General features: G+C 46.5%; 1 protein-coding gene and 1 pseudogene across 1 annotated transcript; one reads left to right on the top strand and one right to left on the bottom strand.

Moving 5' to 3' along the window:
* Nucleotides 1-942: 942 nt before the first annotated feature.
* On the bottom strand, nucleotides 943-7,280 carry LOC137838532 (uncharacterized). The gene is made up of 6 exons (XM_090297732.1): nucleotides 4,113-7,280; nucleotides 3,754-3,807; nucleotides 3,615-3,668; nucleotides 3,132-3,392; nucleotides 2,348-3,031; nucleotides 943-951 (listed from the first exon to the last, which is right to left on the bottom strand). Exons 1-6 carry the CDS (start codon nucleotides 7,278-7,280, stop codon nucleotides 943-945), a joined length of 4,230 nt encoding a protein of 1,409 aa, XP_090153858.1.
* A 17,275-nt stretch (nucleotides 7,281-24,555) lies between these two features.
* Nucleotides 24,556-25,355, top strand: LOC150023138 (serine/threonine-protein phosphatase 7 long form homolog; annotated as a pseudogene).
* The last annotated feature ends 1,085 nt before the right edge of the window (nucleotides 25,356-26,440 follow it).

Raw genomic sequence — 26,440 nt, 5'->3', positions numbered from 1 at the left:
CGAGCACATCGCCGAAGATGAAGGAGAAGCAGATTGTGAAGGCGGCCGGTGAGACCACAGGGAAGGTGTATGAAGGCCCCTAACTCGCCAGTTCCAGTAGAGATCGCACTCCTAAGTTAGCTATGCACTGGGCAGTACCATGCATAAGTAACTTAGCCAAAATGGGAGTAGAAGCAGCGCCAAGTCAGGGAGCCTCCAGATGATGGCACATGTATAGTTGGATGTGAGCCACGTGTCCAAGTCTGTAACTGCCAGGAGAGAGAAAGCTACCAGGTATATAAGAGTTCTTAACAAACTTTCTGAGGTACGCACGTTCAGTTTATACACTTTACGCTTGCGAGTGATAGAGCTGACTGTGAGAGAGGATTTGCACGGTTCTTGTTCTCTTAGTTTTTGGTGATACCGTCACTGACTTGAGCGTTGGAGTGCGATCGGCCGCAGCGGCGCCGCTCTGTTTCTTTGCAGGTTCTTGAGGTAGATCCCGGAGAGGAACGGAAGTGAGAAGCGGTGCGCACGTCGATCCTTTGACGAGGCGGTTTCCAGCGTTCCGGTCAACAGGCAGGATCATCAGGCGCCCACCGTGGGGCCGTGTAAAACTTGCTCCCATTCACAGCGTGAGTTCTTGGAAGTTTTCGAAGTTTTCTGCATGGTTGTGTCACTAGTACAAAAAGGTAGATTAACGACGGTTAAAATCAACATTTAAAGACGGTTCCAGAACCGTCGTTATTATAGGCGTTGTTAAAAGGTATGAACTTATAACGACGGTTCTGGGAACCGTCGTTAAAAGGTTTGGACTTATAACGACGGTTGTGAAAACCGTCGTTAAAGGTGGTTTGTGAGTTTTTAAAAAAAAATTACGCGATTTTTAAAGACGGTTCCAAGTGGAACCGTCGTTATATGTATTGATTAAAAAAAATAAAAAATTTGATTTTTAAAAAAATCTCAAACAACCTGCATAAAGTTTTCAATTCCAGAAAATAAAAACATTTCAAATCATAATTTAAATATAAAAATTACATACAACAAATTATAACATAATACAAAAAAGTTTGGTAATATATGAAAAAATTTGTCATTGTAATGATTTATCTATTCTAGAGTGTTATATATGGTTACAAAGTACTTTGACCATGTTGTTCTCACATACTCCAATGCTTCTAAATCTAGCGGGTGTTGGTCGTTGAACAACTGTGACATTTGAAATATTTTGAATTAGTGCATGAATAATAAATCTCAAATTTTAAAGTGTTTATTGTATTGAGGTATTACCTTATCCCAACCTTTCTTAATTTCAGCTTGCAAAATAGTCAACATCCACTGCATAACATAATAACCGCACTCATAATTTTGAGGTTGCCTGTTGGACTGCATGTGAAAATAAATGTATTAAATGAATGAGTGAAACACATTAAATTAAGTGAACAAATATACTTTAAATACCTTAAGGTACATCCAAGTGAGTTTTTGTGCGTTTGAAGTTCTCCTCCCACACAACATATTATATCCAGAGTAAGCACTAAAATAATAAGATTTCATGTTAGAATACATAACATTATATAATATATAAGTAATAATAAATGTTAAATGAAACTGTCGTACCTATCTATAATGTTTTTAAAATAGGCAGGAGGTTTTTTATGCAAGGAGCAAAACCATGCAGCGGTATGATCTTGAACAGATATGATCAATAGTTGCCAATGACGCCTGTATAACAAATCAGTTAATTAATTTCTCTTATTTCAATAATTTATTAAAACTTATTTAATAAATAAGAACTTACTCATGGATGTACGGAGCAAAATAAATGTGTTTTCCACCATTCTTTAAGGCAGTGGTGATGTATGTTTGTGTTTCCGACTTCTTATTTCCAATTGATTGAGTGATTTGAGGGTCTAAAAACCCATATATATTGTGTTTCCCCTCATCAAAGCATAATCCAGAAAGATACCTAAATTTCAATAAGTTAGTACTAATATATTTAATAAATCAAAAGTATAAAGATTTTAAAATTTGAACTTACATCATCCATAATTGCAGAACTTTTATGTTAATCTCTTGATCTCCGGATGCAAGCTCCAACAAATCAGACATGTGAACGTACAACGGTAGATTACTATGCCTTCCAAAAACATTGGCATCCCATGGAACCTCTAAGACGGTTGTATCTAAAGCTGTAGCAACTTCCACCAATGCCGCCAGAGGATCATCAATGGAGACTATTTTCTTCTTTCCCAGAGGCAAATTTGTCTTAGGTTCCTGCTACTCATCAAAACAAACAAATACTTAAATTAGTTAGAATGTAATATATCTGATATATAATTGTATTAGTATTAGTGCAAATATATACCATAGAGTCTATAGGTTTGACGAGATGTCTAGGCCAGGCAACGAAAGTATGTAATGCCTCTGCCACAATTGTCACCTCTGATGTCGGCACAGGAACTACAAGATCACCATAAAGGACCTTCTCCACCGTGACCTTCATGAAATTAGAAGGAAGAGGCACATTGTGTAACATTGTGACCCCTTCATAACACTTACCCAAGGCAACGAATCGGGTCAAAGAATTACACTCAACATATAATTCGCATTGGCTAGTTGAGCCAAAGTCATCCCCTGATAGATCAACTGCCGAACAACTCCCCTTAGTACTGACTTTCTTAATAGGAGGCTGAGGTGGTTCATCTTCTACCATAGTAGGTGGTTGCTGTGAGTGTCCTAAACCCTCCAACCGCTTTTTGAACTCCATTTCCATTCGCGCACTAAACTCCTCCATGAAGCTTTCTTTAAGCTCTTGAGTTACCTCAGCCTTTAACTGCTCACGTAGTTGTAGTAAATACTCTTGGCTAGGTTCATTGGACAATTGTTCCTTGCTGTGTGATGGAGGTCCAAAGTATGACCGAATCCCAACCCCATATCCAGCTACACGAACACGTCCAGGGTGTTCAGGTCGTCCGAGAGCAACATTAAGAATATCATTGCGACCATATGGTTTAAAAGTCCCCTGTGTTGATTGCTCATTAAGAGAATCCTAAAACAAATGAAAAGAAATTGACAAACTTCAACACATTGAATTTAAAATAACACATAGAATTTAAAATAACACATTGAAAAGAAATTGTCAAACTTACAATGCGTTCAACTGTTTGTTCTGTAGACTTAGAACTCCATGTCCCTAATGTGTTTATACGGGCACCCTTCCACATCTCATGTCGGAGTGGTGGGGATGGAGGTCTTAAAGAATCTACACTATTCATTTCCTCAATGGAAGTAGAACGTGCTTTAATCTTTTCTTCAAGCATCTTCTGCTCTAGCAACTTATAACCACCACGAGACAATAAGTGTGGGGTATCATTATGTGCCTGATTGGCTTTTGCTTTGTTCCGGACCTCCTATCATAACACTCAAAATTTAGTAATACGTTAATATAAACTATATTCAAATATAAAAGTGATACTAACCTGCCATTTTTCAGTTTGTCGAATATTGACAAACTGCTGCCAAGTTTCTTCATCAATGGATGCATATTTTGCATAAGGATTTTCTTCTTTCCTTTTCCCATATATATAATCTGTTGTCAATTTTGATTTAAACTGACGAAACTTGACACCCACATCTGAAAGAACCTTCGCTTTCAAGGTTTCCACATTCGGGATGTTGTAATGCGTCTACATTGTTTGAAAGAATTAGTTCATAAACAAAAACAAAGTATAAAAGAACTTTAGATTTAGCAAAGTAAAAACAGTTACATACCAGAATATCTTGCCAAATCATGTTTTTCTCGTGATCAGTCACGTGATCCCAGGACTGAGTTAAGATAGAGATCCTTTCACGAGATAGTACTCCGAGATAAGTCCTATATTTCTTTGCATGTTGCCCAGTGGGCACACCAGTGTGGATATCAATAGACAAAGGTATTTTGTCATCTTTAGTTATCTTCTTAAACATATTCTTCAATCTTGTAGGTCCTCTACCAGTTTTTGAATGGGAAACTTTATCATCTGCCATGTTCCTGTTATCAAAAAAATATAATAAGCATCAAGAATATGAAATATAATGAAAATGAAATATATTGTAAAACTAAACATGAATCACATGTACATACAAATATATATTCCTTCATCATGATCATTTCGAGTTGCATGTACAACATCAGCAACATTCTCGTACTCTTTATTGATGGTCGTTCTTGTAAGTGATTCAATCTCACAAATGTCATTGTTTGTATCTTCTGGGTCATTATGTTGTTTTTTTCCATGTAGCACAACAGACCAGTGGTGAGACGTAGGATCTTGGATATAGAAAACTTGGGAAGCTTGATGTGCCATTATAAATGGTTCGTCATGATAACCTATCTTTCGAAAGTCAACCAAAGTCATTCCTGATTCATCAACTTTGACACCAGTCTTATTGTCAACCCACTTGCATTTGAAAACAGGTACAGTAAACTTGGTATAATTAACTTCCCAAATCTCTACTATGACACCATAATAAGGCATTGATCCCACAACAGGATTTTGATCCTTTGCAGTTGAAAACTGCATAGACTCTGCCTCCAAGGTGACTCCGCTATTTTGCACTGTACTCCTATCATCTCGAGACTTTGTGTAAAACAAACAACCATTTACTTCATAGCCAGAACAACATAAAACATCAAATTTGAGACCGTTTGCAAGCCATGTTAATGTTTCAGATGCTGATGGATCATTCATTATTTGTTGCTTAAACCATGACATGAAAGTTTTGTTATGCTCAATTAACACCCATTTTTCTGATTGTCTTGGATTTTTATATTTGACAATGTCTTTGTGTGTATCTAAGTATGGTAACACCTCATCAGTGTTATTCAAGATATACAAGTGTGCTTGCAGAACCTCTTCTCTAGATTTGCTTATGACATGTACACCTCTTGAAGATTTACTTATGAATCTACAAGAGTGCCAACCTTTTTCAGGAACTCCTATACATTTGGCTTTTGACATGTACTCGGAACAAAACTCAATAGATTCTTCTGAAATGTATCTTTCAATAATGGAAGCTTCTGGACGACATTGATTCTTCACATATCCCTTCAAAATCTTCATGTATCGTTCAACTGGATACATCCATCGCATATAAACTGGCCCACACAATCTGATTTCTCTTACAAGATGAACAACCAAGTGTACCATAATATCAAAAAAAGATGGAGGAAAAAACATCTCGAGTTGACACAAGATAACAATTATTTCTTCTTCAAGTTCATCCAACTTCTGAGAGTCAATCTCTTTACTACACATGGAATTGAAAAATGAACATAGTCGAGTGATTGTATGCCTAACATTTTTGGGCAAGATTCCACGAATAGCCACCGGTAGTAATTGTTGCATTAGAACGTGACAATCATGTGACTTTAAGCCAATTAGTTTCAAATCATTCATAGATACAAGACTCTTCACATTTGAAGAGTAGCCTTGTGGTACCTTAACACCTTTAAGACATTCACAAAAACTTGTTTTCTCTTTCTTTGACAAAGTGTAACACGCTGCAGGCAAGTATGTACGTTTACCAACTTCTCTCGGTGCCAATTCCTCTCGTATATTCATCTCAATCAAATCCAGACGTGCATTCACACCATCCTTTGTTTTGCCTTTAATGTTCAGAAGTGTTCCGATTAGACTGTCACACACATTCTTTTCTACGTGCATTACATCTAGACAGTGTCTGACATCTAACTTACACCAATACGGAAGATCAAAAAAGATTGATCTCTTCTTCCATATTTCACTCACAGTTTGCTTCTTCTTCATTTTTCCAAAAGTCACATCAACATTTTTTATTTTTTCATAAATTTCAACACCACTTAAGGGAGTGAGACAAATTTCATGTTCTTGGTATCCGTTAAAAGCTTTTTTCAATCTACGATACGGATGATATTTTTTTAGAAATCTACGATGCCCAAGATACACGGTTTTTCTTCCGTGTTTCAACTGCTCATAAGATGTCTTGTCTTCACATATTGGACATGCTCTATGGCCTTTCACACTATAACCTGACAAGTTCCCATATGCAGGGAAGTCATTGATAGTACAAAACAACATCGCATGCAATCGAAAATATTCATTCTTAAACGCGTCAAACACATCAACCCCTTCATTCCACAATAACTTCAAATCTTCAATCAATGGATTAAGATAAACATCTATGTCATTTCCAGGTTGTTTTGGACCAGAGATCATCATAGATAACATCATGTATTTACGCTTCATACACAAAGCAGGAGGTAAGTTGTAAATCATTAACAAAACGGGCCATGAACTATGATTACTACTTAAATTTCCAAAGGGGTTCATTCCATCAGTTGCCAATCCAAGTCTTAAGTTTCTTGATTCTTTTCCAAATTCAGGAAATTCTTTATCAATATTCTTCCACTGCAAAGAATCAGCAGGATGACGAAGTACTCCATCATATTTTCTATTATCTGCATGCCACCTAAGGTTTTTAGCGTCATCTGCATTTGCAAACAAACGCTTAAGCCTTTGAATTATAGGAAGATACCAAACAACCTTAGCAGGAGGACCTTCCTTTGTGAATTCATCAATTTCATCATTCTGACCAACTTTAACCTTATAACGTGACAAACCACACCTGGGACATCTTCTTAAATCTTCATACTCATTTCTGTATAAAATACAATCGTTAGGACATGAATGTATTTTTATATACTCCATACCCATTGGACAAAGTATTTTTTTTGCCTCATAATTTCGATTGGGCAAGGTATTTCCTTCTGGAAGCATGTCCTTAAGCAATTGAAGCAATTCTGTAAAACTTTTATCGGTCCATCCATTCATTGCCTTCAAATTCATCAACCTTAACACTATTGATAATCGTGTGAAGTTAGTTGAACCAGGATACAAAGGAGTCTCTGCATCATTAGACATATTTTCAAAAACTGCATTAGCAAAAGATTCTACTCCCACATCACGAATCATGTCTTCTAATCTATCATCCATTGAGAAATGAACTTCCTCCGAAGCTCCGGGCACACTTTGCAAGTCTAACAATTGACCATGCCACGTCCATGTTGTATAACTTTTCAAAAATCCATCACATAAAAGATGTTCTCTAATTTCGGAAACACTCAATATCCTTCCATTTAAACAATTGACACAAGGACACCTTATCCTTACTCCATTCTTACAACTAACGGAATTATGTTCTGCGAATTGTATGAATTCTTCCACCCCTTTTTCGTAAGTATCACTTATTCGTGGTGTATTAATCCAACTTCGATCCATAGAACTACTAAACTAAGAACCAGTGTGAACTCAGAATCAATACGCTCAATATGTAATCATTAAAAAATAAATCAAAATTGCCGAAGGTCGGACACCTCCGGACTCAGAACCAGGGCGTTCAATATGTTAAAACAATATAGAACCATTAAAAAATAAATCAAATTTGCCGAAGGTCGGATACCTCCGGACTCAGAACCAATGCGTTCAATATCTCAAAACACTATATAATCATTGAAAATTAAATCAAAACTGCCGAAGGTCAGACACCTTTGGACTCAGAATCAGTTTGTTCAATATATAGAATCAATAACTCCAAACAAACACTTCAAAAATATAGTAAAAAATAAATAAAAATATACTAACCTCAAAATGGGTGGCGGTCGCGGTCGAAGGTCACAATGTCGCGGCTTGGAGGGCACGGTGGGAACGGTGGCACGCCTTAGAGGTCACGGATTGCTCCTCGGCGGTCGCAGGGCGTGGGTCAGCGGTCACTGGAAGCAGGGGTTGGGCGGTCGCGCCTATCGAAGGTCAATGCGAGCGGGACGACGGTCGGGGGCGGTTGCGCGGGGTCGTGCAGTGGGGTGTGGGTCGCGAAGGTCGCACGGAGCAGTGGCGGAGGTCAAACGGTGGCGGAGGTCGCACGGTGGTGGAGGTTGTGCGGTGGTGGAGGTCGCACAGTATGGAGGTCGTGCGGTGGTGGAGGTCGCACGGTGGTGGAGGTCGTGCGGTAGTGGAGGTCGCGCGGCGTCGGTCGTGGTGGTCGCGGTGCAGGGCAAAGTCGCGGCAGCAGATTTGGTAAGAGGGAAGAAAGGAATAGCTGTGTGAAAGAAGAAGAGTGAAGAAGCAAAGTTCAGCGCTGGAATTTTGAAAAGGGGACCCACTTTTAATGACGGTTCAGTGTGAACCGTCGTGGAATATCTGCTTTTAACGACGGTTCCAGGGAGAACCGTCGTCAATTCCTATACGCTCCGCTTTTAACGACGGTTTAGGCGGCAACCGTCGTTAAAAGTGTAAAAAAATTTCAAAAAATTTACGAAGTTGCCACCGCCTCGTTTATTACGATGGTTCTTTCAAAACCGTCTTTAAAGACTGTCGTTAATGAGATATTTTGTACTAGTGTGTGCTGGTGCAACCATCGTTCGCTGTTTGCTTGAGTTTCGTTCGGTGAATTTGCGTTTTGTGCCGTTCGTTTGGCTTTTCGATCAGTGGAGTAAGGTTTCCTGCTGTTTGCACGTGATCTGTTTGGTGGAGGTTCGAGTTCTTTCGCTTGTTTGGATTGTTCGCGGAAAAGCGGTGGTTTCTGGCGAAGTTGTGGTTTTCTTTGAAGGCTTACGGTGTTCTTGAGTTTTCTTGCGCAAGTTTCGCGCTATTTTCTCCGATTGATCGCTGATTCGATCGAGGCTGAAGTGTTGTTCGCTGCATTCCTGTGATTCGCTGAAGTTAATGAGAAAAATGAGAAGCAATCGTTCCAGTCCCGTGGCGCCTGTCGCTGCTGAAGGCGACGCCGCCATGACCATGGCGCAGATGGCAGAGATGATGCGCTCGTTGCAGGCAACTGTGGAAGCCTCGCGCGTAGAGCAGGCGAGGATACATGAGGACCTGGTCGCCTCTCGCGCCAGAAACGAGGAGCTCAGCAAGGTGACTGAGGAGCTGCGTCGAGCTCTTCAGGAGCAGCAAGGACGTTCTTCTGTTGAAGAGGCGGCGCCGTCGACGCCACCTCGTGTTTTCCCAATGCCTTTCGTTCAGGCGATTACCGACACGCCAATCCCCACGAGCGTGGTTCCGGTTAAGGCTGTCTTTACCGGCGTGGAGGATCCAGAGGCTCATCTGACCACGTTCCATACGCAGATGATGCTGTCAGGAGGGTCAGACGCCGTCTACTGCAAGATGTTCGTGAGTACGCTCCAGGGAACGGCGATGGAGTGGTTTGTGAGCCTGCCTAACGGCCACCTAACCAGTTTTCAACAGTTCTCGAAGATCTTCGTTGAGCAGTACATCGTGAATAAGGCACCGCCCAGGGTGTCTTATGATCTGTTTGATATAAGGCAGTACCAGGGAGAGTCCCTCAGAGACTACCTGAATCGCTTTGGGGCGCAGATGGTCAGATCGCCGGCCAAGGATGAGGAAATGCTAGTCTATGCATTCAAGAAGGGCGTGCAGCCAGGACCATTCTGCAAGGCCTTGATCAGGGCTCACCCCGCGACATTTGCTAAAGTCAGGCGACTTGCGGTGGCTCACATCGCCGACGAGAGTGAAGTCGCCGAGAAAAGAGGCAGCGTGGCTCCCGCAAGGCCACGCGCCCAGACCAGGATCCAGCCGCAGAGGGTGCTGGAAACGGCGGCGGCCAGGAAAGACCAAAGGACTCGCCATCCTTACGATAGGAGAAACAAGGGAATAAGCCAAGCACGCCGGGAATACAATCGCCCGCCTAAGCACAAATTTGTCATGGGATTAGCGGATCTGATCGCCATTCCTAACATATCTGCTAGGTTGAAAGCGCCTGAGAAGGTGGGCGACAAGGTGCTGGGGTCAAAGCCGGACGCCTGGTGTGAGTTCCACCAGTGTTTTGGCCACACTTTGGACTCGTGTTTGTCTTTAGGATACCAGCTCGACGATCTGGTTAAGAGCGGGTTCCTAAATGACTATCTGCTGGACAGGAGGATGGGGGGAGCGTCGAGTTCCCAGCCAGTAGGTGGAGAAGCCCAGCAACACGAGATGCCTATCCACGGGGAGATCCACACCATTGTAGGGGGTTTCTTAGGTGGTGGATGCACCGCATCGCAGAGGAAAAAGTATGCGCGATCGGTGATGACAGTGGACATGTTTGAAGATCACTCGCCGGAAGTGGACATTACGTTCACAAAGCAGGATCTTCGGGACGTTGTGCCTCATGACAACGATCCCATAGTTATTTCATTGGTTACAGCGGGAAGGAAGGTCCACAGAGTTCTGGTGGACCAAGGAAGCTCGGCAGACGTGATGTTCTGGCCGACTTTCACGCAGCTGGAATTGCCCCTTGACCAGCTAAGGCCCTATGGAGGGTGCTTATATGGGTTCGCTGGTGACCAGGTGGAGGTCAGGGGGTACATTGAGCTGAGAACCACGTTTACAGATGAGGCTGGGTCGAAGACGGAGAAAATCAAGTACCTCATCGTAAACGCCCCCTCAGCGTATAACATCCTGTTGGGAAGGCCCACGCTTAACAGGATAGGCGCCATTCCGTCAACTCGGCACATGAAGGTAAAGTTGCCGTCCATGGAAGGGGTGGTGATCACGATCAAGTCTGATCAGAAAGAAGCGAAAAGGTGCTATGAGAATAGCCTGAAAAACAAAAGATCAGTGAGTTATGTAACAACCACCCCGCCTCCCGGTGTGAAGCCCAGACCGCTGGTAACAGAGGAGGATGCCGGAAGGGATGTAGAGATGGTAGACGCTGAGCTAGGGGAGAGGAATGCTGGCCTGGAGGAGGAAGAGGCGCGGAATCGCCCCGAGGAAGCAAGGGAATAGGGAATCGCCAGGGCGGTGATCGCCAGAGAATCCAGGCCTAAACCTGTCGAGCAGTGGCTCGAAAAGGAGATCGGAGGAAAAATCTTCAAGCTAGGAAGATCTCTGGAGGTCGATCTCCAGGACCAGATCGCCAAGGTGATTGAGCGGCATCTGGACGCGTTTGCATGGTCCGCTTCGGACATGCCCGGGATTGATCCCGACTTCTTGTGCCATCATCTGGCGATGGACAACATGGTGAGACCGGTGCGACAAAGGAGAAGAAAGTTCAACGAGGAGAGGAGGCAGGCGATCAGGGACGAAACACAGAAACTCCTCGCTGCAGGCCACATCAGGGAAGTCCAGTACCCTGAATGGTTGGCAAATGTCGTGCTGGTGAAGAAGAGTAACGGGAAATGGCGCATGTGCGTCGATTTCACCGACCTGAACAAAGCTTGCCCGAAGGATTCATATCCTTTACCAAGCATTGATGCCCTGGTTGATAGTGCTGCAGGGTGCAAGTTGCTGAGTTTCCTGGATGCCTTCTCAGGCTATAATCAGATCAAGATGCATCCCATGGATGAAGAGAAGACAGCCTTCATGACGGAGAGATCGTGTTATTGCTATAAGGTGATGCCGTTTGGGCTGAAGAACGCGGGGGCCACGTACCAGAGGCTGATGGATCGAGTACTTGCACCGATGCTGGGAAGGAACGTGCAAGCCTACGTCGATGACATGGTCGTGACCTCGCAGGAGAAAAGCAAGCACGTTGCAGACTTGGAAGAATTGTTCACGACGATCGCCAAGTTCAAGTTAAAGCTCAATCCGGAGAAATGCATTTTCGGCGTGGAGGCTGGAAAGTTTTTGGGTTTCCTCTTGACTGAAAGAGGAATAGAAGCCAACCCAGACAAGTGTGCCGCCATCTTGGCGATGAGGAGCCCAGCTACAGTGAAAGAAGTCCAGCAGCTAACAGGTCGGATGGCAGCCATATCTCGCTTCGTGTCAGCTAGCGGAGAAAAGGGGCATCCCTATTTTCAATGTCTGCGGCGCAATAATAAGTTTGCTTGGACGAAAGAATGCGAGGAAGCTTTCGTCAAACTGAAGGAGTATCTGGCGAGCCCGCCGGTTCTGTGCAAACCGCTGGCGGGAATCCCTCTCAGGTTGTATTTTGCTGTGACCGAGAGGGCGGTGAGTGTGGTGCTCGCCCAGGATCAAGATCAGGCTCAGAAGCCTATTTATTTTGTGAGCAAGGTGTTGCAGGGCCCAGAAACGAGATATCAGGCCCTGGAGAAGGCTGCGCTGGCTGTGGTGTTTTCGGCGATGAGGTTGCGCCACTACTTCCACAGTTTCACAATATTGGTGATGACTGACCTGCCCATCCAGAAGGTCTTGAAGAAACCCGACGTTGCGGGAAGGATGGTGAAGTGGGCGGTGGAGTTGTCAGAGTTTGATATTAAGTACGAGCCCCGAGGCCCGATCAAGGGGCAAATCTTTGCAGATTTCGTGGTTGAGCTCTCATCAGAGGCGACGCGGGTTGAAGGAGACGATTTCCGTTGGGTACTTTTGGTGGATGGATCGTCGAACCAGCAGGGCAGCGGTGCTGGAGTCATATTGGAAGGACCCAACGGCGTGCTGATCGAACAATCGTTGAGATTTGCCTTCAAAGCCAGCAACAATCAGGCAGAGTATGAGGCGCTGATCGCCGGGATTTTGCTGGCCAAGGAGATGGGAGCTAGGGTGCTGATGGCTAAGAGTGACTCGCTGCTAGTCACGGGGCAAGTAACAGGCGAGTTCCAGGCTAAAGATCCACAAATGGCGGCTTACTTGGCGTATGTGCAGGAATTGAAGAGTTCCTTTGCGTCCTTTGAAGTAGTACATGTGCCCAGAGAGCAGAATGCCCGAGCTGACTTGCTTGCTAAGCTCGCCAGCTCAGGCAAGGGGGGTAGGCAGAGGACGGTGATTCAAGAAACTCTGAAGACGCCAAGGGCATTTGTAGCAGATCACCTGGTCCTTCAAATAAGCAAGTCGACGGAGAGAGCAGCGAGAAGCCATAAGTCCTTGACGCAAGAAACGCTGAGATCGCCGAGAATTAGAGCATGTCGAGGAGAGAAGGTGGATGTGATGCAGGTCTGCACCACCCATGAGCCAGACACTTGGATAACACAATACAAACGGTGCCTGGCAGATGGCCTCCTCCCGTTGGATCCGATAGAAGCTAGGAAGGTAAAGAAAAATTCCAGCAAGTATACGTTGATTGATGGCGATCTGTACAGGTTTGGGTTCACTCACCCGCTCCTGGAATGTATACATGGCGAGAAGTGCACGAGGATCATGGCAGAGCTCCACGAGGGTATATGCGGAAGCCACGTCGGGGGTCGAGCTCTGGCCGCGAGGACTCTCCGTGCCGGCTACTACTGGCCATCCATGAGAGAAGATTGCAAGAAATATGCCCAATGTTGTAAACAATGCCAGCAGCACGCCGATTGGCATAAGGCACCTCTCGAGGAGTTGAAGTCGATCTATAGCCCTTGGCCGTTTCATACTTGGGGAATCGACATCCTGGGACCTTTCCCGCTCGCGATCAGGCAGATGAAGTACTTGGTGGTGGCGATTGAGTATTTCACCAAGTGGATTGAAGCAGAACCAGTGGCCCAAATCACCGCACACAAGATCGAAGGTTTTGTATGGAAGAACATCGTGTGCCGGTTTGGAGTGCCTAAACGCCTGGTGTCAGATAATGGGACGCAGTTTGCAAGCCACCTGTTGAAGAAGCTTTGCGAAGGGGTGGGAATTCAACAAGTGTTTGCATCCGTCGAGCACCCTCAGACAAATGGCCAGGTGGAGTCAGCTAATCGGGTGTTGTTGAGAGGTTTGAAAAGAAGGCTTGAGAAAGCCAAGGGAAGTTGGGCCGAGGAGGTGCCCCGTATAGTCTGGGCATATCACACCACCGAACAGTCAGGAACCCATGAGACCCCGTTCAGCTTGGTCTATGGGTGTGATGCCATGATTCCGGTGGAGATCCAGGAGAGCTCGCCGAGATTCCAGAACTTCGTAGAGGAAGACTCGAATGAAGAAAGAAGGCTGAACCTGGATCTACTGGATGAGGTCAGGGAAGAGGCGAGGTTGAAGGCTGAAGCTGTGAAGAGAAGGGTTGAACGAAGATACAACTCAAAGGTGATGCCAAGGCAGTTTAGAGAAGGCGACTTGGTGATGAGGAAGGCCCACCAGTACGAGATGGAGAATAAGCTGTCACCCAAGTGGACTGGACCGTTCAGAATAACCGAGGCGCTCGGGAACGGGGCCTACCGCTTAGAGACGCTGGAAGGAGGGGCAATCCCTCGCACCTGGAACGCCACACACCTGAAGTTGTACTATAGTTAAGAACTTTGTAAGTAAAGACAAACACAAAGGTTGTATTACAATGTCTCTGTTAAAACAGTTTCAAGGGGGCGCTCTTTTTTCCCTAAGGAGGGTTTTTAATGAGGCCACCCAATAAAAGAAGAGTTTTCGAAGTATAAGGCGTTTTCTGGTTGCATGTTTGCTGTTTCCCAAAAGTTTTGAAGAAAGACCTTGTCACTTGTAAGTGATTTAAGGCAAGAAAAGATATATCGCATGCTTTCAGTCAAAGTTTTTAAGTCCTCATCGTCTTTCGGCGATCGGAGGCATCAGATAAAGTTTTTAAGTCCTCATCGTTTTTCGGCGATTGGAGGCATCAGTTAAAGTTTTTAAGTCCTCATCGTTTTTCGGCGATTGGAGGCATCAGTTAAAGTTTTTAAGTCCTCATCGTTTTTCGGCGATTGGAGGCACCAGTTAAAGTTTTTAAGTCCTCATCGTTTTTCGGCGATTGGAGGCACCAGTTAAAGTTTTAAAGTCCTCATCGTCTTTCGGCGATCGGAGGCACCAGATGAAAGACCTCGACGCCCTCGCGCGTTTTGAGGCAAGTTAAAGACCTCCTCGTCGTCGAGCGAGTGCAGGCGAGAAAGAGAAAGGTCCTCAATGCATCCAGGGGGGAGGAGATGTACACCCTGGGCAAGTTGAGGCACCAGATAAAGTCCTTCTCGCCGTCGAGCGAGTTAAGGCCAGTTAAAGACCTCCTCGTCGTCGAGCGAGTGCAGGCGAGAAAGAGAAAGGTCCTCAGTGCATCCAGGGGGGAGGAGATGTACACCCTGGGCAAGTTGAGGCACCAGATAAAGTCCTTCTCGCCGTCGAGCGAGTTAAGGCCAGTTAAAGACCTCCTCGCCGTCGAGCGAGTGCAGGCGAGAAAGAGAAAGGCCCTCAGTGCATCCAGGGTGGGGGGAGATGTACACCCTGGGCAAGTTGAGGCACCAGATAAAGACCTTCTCGCCGATGAGCGAGTTCAGGCGAGTTAAAGACCTTCTCGCTTACGTGCGAGCTTAGGCAAGATAAAATCCTTCTCGTCTCGAACGAGTTCAGGTATGGCGCAGAGGGTGGAAGAAGTTTGGAAGGTGGCTAAGGTAGGTTCGAAGAGAACGCCTAGTCAGCCGGTCTTTGTTCTGAAGTCCAGGAGGGTAAAAAGAGATCCCAAAAGGCGTCTCTGCCCCCATGCAAAGAAACAATTGCCAAAGCATGAGGCTAGGAAAAGCTGATGTTACCAAGAGTTCTTGGCGATCGGGAAGAGTTCAAACAGCGGCGAGAAGGTTAAAAGACTTGTTTGATGAAGCAGGTCGAGTGGGACGGTGTTTGAGCCAATAACTGAGTTACAGTTCGTTGCTTGAAAGGTATTCTTACAATAAGGTTAGTTGCCTTAAGAGTATAAGTTGTTTAAAGTGATTATTGCTTAAGTTTGAAGCGGTTCGAAGCAGTTAAGTCAAAAGTCGTATTTGCAAAATCGTTAAGTTAAATCCGACAAAGTTAAACATGCAAAGAAGGTTAAAGCGCTTAAAGAAGTCAGGAGAGGGAATATCCAAACTTTGTCATTGAGATAAGTATCTGTTCAAAGCACATATGCACGAGTTTATTACAAGGTATATACAAGGGAAATCATAAAAGTAGCAGATGAAGTGGAGTTGATTAGTCTTCAGCAGGAACGACCTTTCCATCTACTACTTCGTTGTTCAGCGACACCAGGCTGAGATCCAGATCGGGGAATAGGCAAGCGAATTGTTCCCGCTCAGCTTCGAATCCAGCAGCCAGAATCTGAGCAGAATTTAGCTTGAGTTCTTCAATTTGCCCCTGAAGTTCCTCAATCCGCTTCTTGAGGTCTTCAGTTTGCTCTTTTAGCTCTTTATTCTGCTGCTCCAGCTCTTCAACCTGTTTTTTGAGTTGTTCGTTGGTCTCTTGAGCCTGTAGAAGGTCTTCAGTAACCTTCTTGGATTCCGATTGTGCTTGGGCCAACTCAGCAGCCACTTTTCCTTTCTCTTTGTTGGCCTCGACGAGATCAGCCATGGCGTCGTCCCTCGCCTTTTCAACTTGCCCAAGAAGTTTCTCTCGGTCGATCGACCTTTGCTCCAGTTTTTGCACCTTAGCGGCGTCAGCTTTCATGAGAGCCTCCAGGTCGACCGCCTTGGCGCGAAGAGGCACAATTTTGCTTTCCAGCTCGACTTTCTCTTGGGCAAGTTCGTGAACTTTGCGGCGAAGGTCAGTAGCCTCCTTGCGCGCCAGCCTGAGCTCGGTATTCATTGCATCCTCCACTCGGGAGTGTTCGATTTCTGCGAGCGTCAGGCTGAAGGACAACTTCTCCACCTCGATCTTCATGGTGCTGTTCTCGGTTTTGAGGTTGAAGAGGTCGTCTTGGAGCCTCCTGGTTGAGCCTTCCACAGCCCTAGTTATGATCGCTAGGATATCCTCTGCTATGGTTTTCAGTTTGGCAGTTAGAGGTTCCCACATCCTTGTGACCTCAAGGGGAAGGTTTGCTGCTTGGAGAGGCGCCAGGTGGGCTTGTTGTGGGTTCTCGTCGCCACCTTCCTTAGCAGGTTCTTCAGTAGTTGCTTCCTGGCGTGGCGACGCAATCGGGGATTCGGTAATCAGAATCGGAGAAGTATGAGCAACCTCATCCCCGATTGGAACATTTTCTGCAGCTGAAGTGTTTGAAGGGGGGCCCCCTCCGGCTGACACGTATGGCGTAGAGGCGCTTAGGGGGTCCTCCAGGAAATTTGGCTCTTGGGCCTCAGCTGCAGGTGGCGCAGTGGCCAGTTGAACCGCTTGGACTGGTGAGGAAGGAGCCTGTGGTGTTGGCGATGTTGGAGGAGGAGCAGACGTTGATGGTGATGTTGAGGATGGAAGAGGGGGTGGAGCAGGTGGTGAAGAAGGTGCCACCCTCTTCCTCTTCGTAACGAGGCCATCCTCGGTGACCTCGTCATCCTCTTCTTCCTCCTCATGGATGACTTGAGGGGCTTTCCTTTTAGGTCTCTTAAGGACCAATTTTTTGCGTTGGGCGGGCTCCTTGGGTGGTGATCGCCCTTGGACAATGGCGGCCTCCACCACCGAGTTGGGCACCGTTTGGGAACCGGTCGCCAACCCGTGGTTTCGGGCGAGCGCCTTTAGTTCGGCGAGCATGTTCCTGGGCAACATGTTGTCTGTAGGGGACGAAAATGCATGGGTTAACTCAAGGAAAACAGATAAGTGCATAAGGTAATAAACAGCAAAGCAGATGATATGTGCAGAAAAAGTAAAGCCAAAGTCTTGTGCATAACGCACAAGACGCCCAGAAACAGCTAAACAAGAAGCAGTATCAAAGCAAGAGTTTGATGTCCTAACCTATTCGAATTTCTAGCTGATCTTCGTAGAATTCGAAGCATATTAGGGTGGTGGTGAGGAAAGTTATATTGGCGTCCGCCACCTTCTTCCAGAAGAGACAGAGGTCTCTGTCCAATGCTCCCATGCTATCAGGACTTCTGGGCCTCCTGAAGCAGCTCTTGGACTCCTTTTTCCCCTTGTCCACCCAGTACAAGGGGAAGCCATCGAGAAGGGAGGCGTCCTTGTCGTTTGCACGTACTTGGACGAATTTCCCCTTCCAGTCTTTGTACGATTGCTGGAAGATGGTAAAAATGGATCTCCCAGCAATCGCGTTCAAGCTGATCCACAGGCGGTCTCCTGGGTGCTTGGCTTCGAAAAGGAATAAGAACACGTCCACCGACGCGGGCAACCCCAGGTGGGCGCACATTACTTGAAAAGCTCGAACAAACGCCCAGCTGTTGGGGTGGAGCTGGGCGGCAGCAATGTTGAGCTCGGTAAGAAGTTCCCTCTCGAATCGGGTGAAAGGGAACCTGAGCCTGACCTTCTTGAACAAAGTCGTATAGACAAAGCAGAAGGGCCCGTCGGCGCTTACCTTGTCATCAGCACACACGGGCAGGTCGGCGGGGCAAGGCAACACCATCATCTTTTCGTCGTGCTCCTTGTGAAACGATTGGTAGATCTCGTCCCCCTTAGTCAGCCGCAAGACTGCTCCCGCAGTGTTCACGGAGGATGTCTCTTTCAGAAGGGTTGAGTTAGCCCAGGGGTATAAAGTTTTGAAGTCTGGCAGGGGAACGGGGGCTCCTCCAGCGTTAGGTGGAGTCGCCTGGGCTAGGACAGGTTGGGAAGACGCAGGCCTCTCAGCCTGCGAAGATGAAGCGCCACGAACTTGTGTTGAGTCGTGTGCTTGTGAAGGAAGGTTTCGTGCTGAAGGAGGAGGGTTCGGGGTAATCTTTGTGCGAGTCATGATAGCAGCTGCAAAGGAAGAAGAAAGGAAAAATGATCAGGGGATTACAGAGGCTGACTCGATCATAGAAGGAAGGTGAAAAATGAATGAATGTAGGTTCGTTGCGACGATTGACAAAGCCCTAAGTTACGCAGAAGGAGAAATGGAAAAACAACCCACAGCGTATGCACCAAGCAGTTACAGGATGATGCAAATCGGTGAAAATGCAAGGAAAACCAGCAGATGAAGGAAAGTAGTTACCTTTCGATGATCAGGAAGACGATGGAGGAAGATGGTGATCTAGAGCGTTGAAGAGCGTTGAGAGTTTTCGCAGAAGGAAGTTAGAGCGTTTGCAAGCACGAAGAAAGTGATGGAACAGTGGAGCGAAATGGGTTTAAGGGTTTTCGAAATGGTTTTAGGAAGCGCAAACGGCAAATGAAGAGAGCCGTTGATGATGAGTGTGGGGTTTGGTGGGGCGTCAGAGCAGCAGAAGGTACAACCGCTTGGAATTCTGCGTCAGTGCCACGTAGATCGGTGTTAACGAAGGCTCTTTCAGTCTTTTCGCTAAACAAGTCTTCGCTTAAGACTGGGGGGCTTGTGTACCGCCCTGGTGGTCGGGTGTGATGACATGGCATCCTCCTACAGTATAAGCGTATTGACAAGGCGCCAGGTTGGCAGAAGGGAAGGAAGTCGGGGGGCTCGTGTAGTCGCCAGTTGTTATGTTGGCGTGTTCCGATTTCCAGCTTACCAGAATCGGCGATCGCCAGGTTGAAGATGAAGTCGCCAGATGTAGATTCAGGCGACCTAGTCATTGGAGATCGCCAGAGCGAGCACATCGCCGAAGATGAAGGAGAAGCAGATTGTGAAGGCGGCCGGCGAGACCACAGGGAAGGTTTATGAAGGCCCCTAACTCGCCAGTTCCAGTAGAGATCGCACTCCTAAGTTAGCTATGCACTGGGCAGTACCATGCATAAGTAACTTAGCCAAAATGGGAGTAGAAGCAGCGCCAAGTCAGGGAGCCTCCAGATGATGGCACGTGTACAGTTGGATGTGAGCCACGTGTCCAAGTCTGTAACTGCCAGGAGAGAGAAAGCTACCAGGTATATAAGAGTTCTTAACAAACTTTCTGAGGTACGCACGTTCAGTTTATACACTTTACGCTTGCGAGTGATAGAGCTGACTGTGAGAGAGGATTTGCACGGTTCTTGTTCTCTTAGTTTTTGGTGATACCGTCACTGACTTGAGCGTTGGAGTGCGATCGGCCGTAGCGGCGCCGCTCTGTTTCTTTGCAGGTTCTTGAGGTAGATCCCGGAGAGGAACGGAAGTGAGAAGCGGTGCGCACGTCGATCCTTTGACGAGGCGGTTTCCAGCGTTCCGGTCAACAGGCAGGATCACGATCCTTGGTACTTCCTCCGCCCACGCCCCTTTGGCCTTCTCTAACCTCCTCTTTAACCCCCTCAGCAGGACTCTGTTTGCTGACTCCACTTGCCCGTTGGTCTGGGGGTGTTCGACTGATGCGAACACTTGCTTGATACCTACCTCAGCGCACAAATTTCTCAACTGCTGACTGGCAAACTGGGTCCCATTATCGGATATCAAGCGCCTAGGTACGCCAAAGCGACACACAATGTTCTTCCACACAAAGTGCTGTACCTTGTGCACAGTGATCTGTGCCATGGGCTCTGCCTCTATCCACTTGGTGAAGTACTTGATGGCAACGATCAAATACTTCATCTGCCTTATCGCCAGTGGGAACGGACCCAGGATGTCGATTCCCCAGGTATGAAAAGGCCACGGGCTATATATGGATCGTAGTTCTTCTGGCGGCGCCTTGTGCCAGTCAACGTGCTTTTGGCATTGCCTGCAGCGCTGGGCGTGTCACGCGCAGTCCTCTTTTACTTTTGGCCAGAAGAACCCTGCGCGTATCACCTTGGAGGCTAAGGACCTTCCCCCCACGTGGCTCCCGCAAATGCCTTCGTGGAGCTCCGCCATTATCCTCGTACACTCGTCGCCACTTACAAACGTTAGGATAGGGTGAGTGAAACCGTGCCTGAACAACACTCCGTCCACCAGAGTATATCTTGCGGCATTTCTCTTGACCTTCTTACCCTCTTCCGGCTCCACTGGGAGAGCCCCATCCGCCAGGTACCGTTTGTATGGCGTCATCCAGGTGTCTCCCTCGGCCAGGACACATACTTGCATTTGCCTTCCTTCTTCAGGCATATCCACGTACGTGTTGATGCGGGGCGTCTTCAGAGCGATGACTCCTTGGACTCTCTCTTGATGTACAGATCTGGAGGACATCCACCCTGTTATCTTCCACGAATTTACGCGGAGCTTTGAGCGTCTCTTAGATCACTGTCCTCTGCCTACCCCCCTTGCCTGAGCTGGCCAGCTTGGCAAGCAGGTCAGCTCTGGCATTCTGCTCCCTTGGGACATGTATCAGCTCAAAAGCGTTGAATGCTCCCTTCAATAACTGGACGTATTTTAGATACGCCGCCATCTGTGGGTCCTTCGCCTGGAACTCACCCGACACCTGCTCCGTAATCAGCTGGGAATAGCTTTTCACCAGGAGGTTCTGTGTGCCCATCTCCTTGGCCAGGAGCATTCCTACTATCAGGGCTTCGTATTCCGCCTGATTATTACTTTCCTTAAAGGCGAAGCGCAGAGCTTGCTCAATCAGTACGCCGTTGGGTCCCTCCAAGACTATTCCCGCACCACTCCCTTGTTGGTTGGAAGAGCCATCAACCGAGAGCAACCACTGCGAGCCCACCTCCACCTCTTGCTCACCTCCGGGCGAGAGTTCCGCTATAAAATCTGCGTACACTTGCCCTTTGATGGATCCTCTAGGCTCATACTGAATGTCGAATTCTGACAGCTCCACTGCCCAGCGCACCATTCTTCCCGCCACGTCAGGCTTCTGAAGCACCTTCTGTATAGGGAGGTTTGTCATCACTACCACCGTAAAGCTGTGGAAGTAATGACGGAGCCTCCTGGCTGAAAACACCACTGTTAACGCTGCCTTCTCCAGCGCCTGGTATCTCGTCTCAGCGCCTTGTAATGCCTTCCTCACGAAATAGATGGGCTTTTGACTCTGGTCCTGCTCCTGGAGTAACACAGAGCTAATAGCCCGCTCCGTTACCGTGAAATATAGCCGGAGGGGCACACCTGTTACTGGTTTGCAGAGGACCGGTGGCGTCGTCAGGTACTCTTTTAACTTAATGAAAGCCGCTTCGCATTCGTCAGTCCATGCAAAGCGACTATTTCTCTTGAGGCACTGGAAATATGGGTGCCCCTTCTCTCCCCCGGCGGAAACAAACCTTGAGAGTGCCGCCATCCGCCCTGTCAGCTGCTGCACTTCCTTTACCGACGTCGGGCTTCGCATGGCGATGATCGCTGCGCATTTGTTAGGGTTCGCTTCTATCCCTCTCTCTGTGAGCATAAAACCCAAGAATTTACCGGCCTCTACCCCGAAGACACACTTTTCAGGGTTTAGCTTGAGGCGGTACTTGGATATTGTGACGAACAACTCCTTCAATTCTGCCGTGTGCTGTGCCCCATCCTGCGACGCCACCACCATGTCATCCACATAGGGGTACACATTCCTCCCTAGCATGGGCACCAGGACCTTGTCCATTAGCCTTTGGTATGTGGTGCCCACGTTTTTCAGCCCAAAAGGCATCACCTTATAACAGTAACTGCAAGTCTCAATCATGAATGCAGTTTTACTCTCATCTCTCGGGTGCATCTTGATCTGGTTGTACCCCGAGAATGCGTCCAGGAAGCTCGACACCTTGCTGCCGGATGCACTATCCACCAACGCGTCGATGCTGGGCAATGGGTACGAGTCCTTCGGGCACGCCTTATTCAAGTCCGTGAAGTCCACGCACATCCTCCACTTCCCATTCGCCTTCTTCACCAAGACGACGTTGGCCAGCCACTCGGGGTATTGAATCTCCCTGATGTGGCCAACACTCAACAGCTTCTGCGTTTCATCCTTTACCACCTGCTGTCTCTCTTCGTTAAACTTTCTCCTTCTTTGGCGCACGGGGCGGACCGTGGCGTCCATGCTGAGGTGGTGACACAGGAAATCAGGGTCGATGCCGGGCATATTCGAGGCGGACCATGCGAAAGCATCCAAGTGGCGTGAAATCACTTCTGCCACCCCTTCCTGTTCTTTTGGGCTCAGCAAACTTCCTAACTTAAACGTTTTGCCGCCAATCTCCCTCTCCACGGCGTTAGCCGCCGGTTGTTCCCTGCTACCATACTCGACGTGTGCCGCCTCCTTCGGCGCCACGTCGTCAGGGCCTTCTTCCATGGGTGCATCTGCTTCGGGCGTCGCCCTCGCGGGTATGGCCTTGTTAGGCGTCGACCCAGCGGGCGTCGCCTCAACCATCGTCGTGTCTGCACTCGGCGGACGCTCATACACCATGAACACACCTCTCTTCGTTTTCAGGCTGTTCTCATAGCATTTCCTTGCCTCCTCCTGGTCTGACTTGATGACTGTCACCTTGCCATTGAGGTCCGATAGCTTCATCTTCATATGGCGCGTGGAGGCTACTGCGTTCAGCCGGTTCAATGCCGGTCTGCCCAACAAAATATTGTAAGCGGAGCTGGCGTTCACGACCAAGTACCGAATGGGCTTATCGCCTCTTAGGATTATTTACTTGTTTCGCGCCTTCATGCGCTATACACACCATGTGCATGGATCCTTCGTGACTCAGGCTTCCCACATATCAGATGTCTTAACTATGAACTTGTCATAATTCTAGGCCCACCTTACGTGGCCCATTACAACGTTCAGACCGCCGATGCCCGATCTCTTCCTCTGTCGGCGAGGTCCGATGTCGATTTCCAACATCAGGATTTATGATATCAATGTACGAAAACTAACCAATCTTCTGGTAGGTGCGTCTGGGGCCCACCTTATGTGCCCCCCTTCCATTACCAAGCATCGGTGTGCGATGTTTGAAGTCAGTCCCTGGGTCGATGACTGAGGACTGGTCGGGATAGTAGAAAAGGAAAAAGGGTGTGAAAAAGACAGATCAAAGGGTAAGCTTGTTGTTGCAACCGATGAGATATGTGTGTCTTGTAGTCTTTGAAGTGTTAAGTCACTCTTTAAGATGATTTAAGGTTAATTGAATCTTAATCTTTTTGAAAAGATGAGTTTTCTAAAGAGTGTGAAATTTCAACATGTTGAAATGTCGATTCAACCGGTTGTTTGACCCTTAGTGGCTATTAAAATGAGTTTGAAAAGCTTGGCTTTGTTTTGGCTTTGCTGTCTAATAGATTCAACCGGTTGTTTCAAGAAATCAACTGGTTGTTTTTCTGAACCTTAACATAATTCTATTAAGTTGTTCCAATTTGTTTTAAATGATTCTAAAACCTTTTGGTTTTTGATTTAACTGTTTTAACCACTTGATTGGAGTATAAAAAGGTTGTTTTACGCTCCTATGCATTAACTAAGAAAGATAGATTAATCAAAAAATAGTTTTCAATAGTTCAAAGAGCTTTTGGATCATCTTAAGTGCGGGATAGGATTGAGTCTTGTAATTATGAACCTTAAGCTTTGATTTACCCAGATGTATTCTCTTCCCTTCTTCCTTGAGCATTGTATTTCTCTGTGTTCTGGTGTGGTGTAGTTTCAGAAGGTGTTTATCGAAATTTTGTGGTTTGCCAAAAGTGGTGTGTGTTCTTGAGGGGTTCAAGTAATCACTTTTGGTGTGTGTTTTGTAATGTAGGTTTGATTACATAGTAAATTCTCAGTGGTTAGATGAGGACTGGATGCAACTCTTAGTTAAGAGTGAACTAGTATAAACATCTTGTGTGAATCTTTCTATCCCTAGACTCATTAAACTGTTTTAACTTTTTTTTTTCAAATTTGTTGGTATAAACAACCGGTTGTTTCGTGAAAACAACTGGTTGATTTTCGAGAATCAAGTTAAAAACAGTTTTCTATTTAGCTGTACAAATTTTAAATTGATTAATTATTCATTGCTTTTCACTCTACCTTCAATACATGTGAAAATCTTTCAAAAACAATTCACCCCCTCTTGTTTAAGGCCTATAATTCTAAAATTGTTTTCTTCAAAATAAAGTTGATCGACTCAGCCAGATTGGTTGTCATATGTCCCCACCTTTGACCGTTGTTGCATGCCATACATCGTGGCTCTTTCCAGACAACAGGCTTTGTACCTCCTAGTTTGTAAATGGAGTGGTGGCAGGGTTCTTAACTTCCAAAATGTCCCTCACAATGGTCTACTGAGTATAGGTCTACGATTGACCACATACAAGGTGATCAGGTAATGGAAAAAAATATTCATTTGAAATTTCATTTAAAATTTTAAAATTCAATACAAATCTTATATAATAAGAATGCTTTACTACAGTTTAAATGGAATCCATACAAGGACTTCGAGGCATCCACCCCACTAGAAGCATATATGGATGCTGAACTTTGGACAACATGCACTCCTATTATTTTCTTTGCAATAGTGGAATGACATCAATATGAGAAAGTTCGGTTGCAATTTGGTCTGTTTCAAGAGGACCCAACCTCGCTTAACAACTTGGATAAAATACACAAAATTCACATGTGGGGATGATCTGACGAAAACTGGCAAACTAAACATGCAAAGTGGATAAACATGTGGAACAACCGTCACGAACTAAAGTTAACTGGTCATCCAATGCATGGACCTTTGTTACACAGTAGAGAATACATGGAATGGTACATGGAAAATTCAATATATTTCTTGTCAATGCCACAGTTACTAAATGATCCACGCACACAACAAAAGCCCCCATCGAAGTCCACATTCCCAGCTGCAACTAATTACAACAATGAACAACATGATGCTTGTACCGTCCCATCCCCGGGCATTGACCAAAGGTCAAAGTCAACACATGGTGGGACCCCTCGAGGGACCCAAGAAAGAAAGTCAACAGATTGACCGCTTGAGGCATCGCCAGGTTAAGGCGTCGCCAATAGGGGGCGTCGCCTTGCTGAGGCGTCGCCCAGTAAAGGCGTCGTCAGGTTAAGGCATCGCCAAGCAAAGGCGTTGCCGGGTTAAGGCGTCGCCAAGATAAGACATCACAAAGAGGCCTCGGGCGTCGACAGTTTAGAACAGTAACAGAGAAAAGAGAAAGGCGGCTTCAAGGCCATAGTTCTAGTACCAGTAGGGGGGTAACCTAACTCGTGAAGTACCCACGCCACCGCTGGGAGACCCTGGGACAGATACGACCCACGAGAGGGCCACGTCCAGGGGAGAACCACGTGCGTGGTACGAGAGAAAGGTAGATACACTCCCAAGGTGAGTGACTAAAAGCTGGGGCGCATGAGTTGGCACCCAGAAAGTCACCCCCTTTGCCAGATGCACTTCGAAGAAAGAGGACTCACACAATGGAATAACCCTAAGTTGGGTTACGGCGGTGTGAGGCCCTCTACGTAGAATAGCGATCAAGTCAGAAGAACACGTGGCAATAAGCACACAAATACCAATATTTGCGTTTATGTATCAAATGTTTCAAGGCACATTTTTATACGCTTTCAATGCGCTTTAACGCGCTTTAAAATGCGGGAGGTGTATAAAAAGGGGGGCCTTAGTTTTGACCTAATTTTCATAGTTTACACAGAGCACAAACCCTAGTTGTTTCGCTGCGTACCCACTGTGCGCACAAGACAATCAGGGCAACAGAGTTTTAGCCATTCAGTTATTTTTTACCACCTTCAGAGCATTCGTTTTACGGTGTTCCGGCATGGAGGTGTGTCACCTTTGATGTTTCTCGCTAGCTGACTTCATCGTCGAAGTGCAAACGGCCGCGAGGGCGCCCCTTTTGTTCACTTCCTTTTCAGGTATCACAGACGGAGCAGAACGAAGGTGCCCTAGCTCCCAAAGACGAGCCACACGCAAAGACGATCTCGGTCAACCGGCGGGAACATTTGGCGACCACCGTGGGGCCGATATAAAACATCAGTCCCACCACCCAGTTTTCCAGTTCCAGTTGCAGTTTTTCTCTCGCGATTTTACCAAAGAAG

This window comes from Phaseolus vulgaris, chromosome 11, assembly GCF_051622355.1.
Source record: "Phaseolus vulgaris cultivar YP4 chromosome 11, ASM5162235v1, whole genome shotgun sequence".
NCBI lineage: Eukaryota > Viridiplantae > Streptophyta > Magnoliopsida > Fabales > Fabaceae > Phaseolus > Phaseolus vulgaris.
Note: the sequence above shows the minus strand (reverse complement) of the source record. Positions and strands in the feature narration are given on the sequence as shown.

Coding starts and splice junctions, on each gene's coding strand:
- LOC137838532 (XM_090297732.1), bottom strand. CDS start 7,280: ATGGATCGAAGTTGGATTAATACACCACGAATAAGTGATACTTACGAA. Junction 3,808..4,112: donor ATGATCATGATGAAGGAATA/TATATTTGTATG, acceptor ATCTTAACTCAG/TCCTGGGATCACGTGACTGA. Junction 3,393..3,614: donor AAGCGAAGGTTCTTTCAGAT/GTGGGTGTCAAG, acceptor GTGTTATGATAG/GAGGTCCGGAACAAAGCAAA.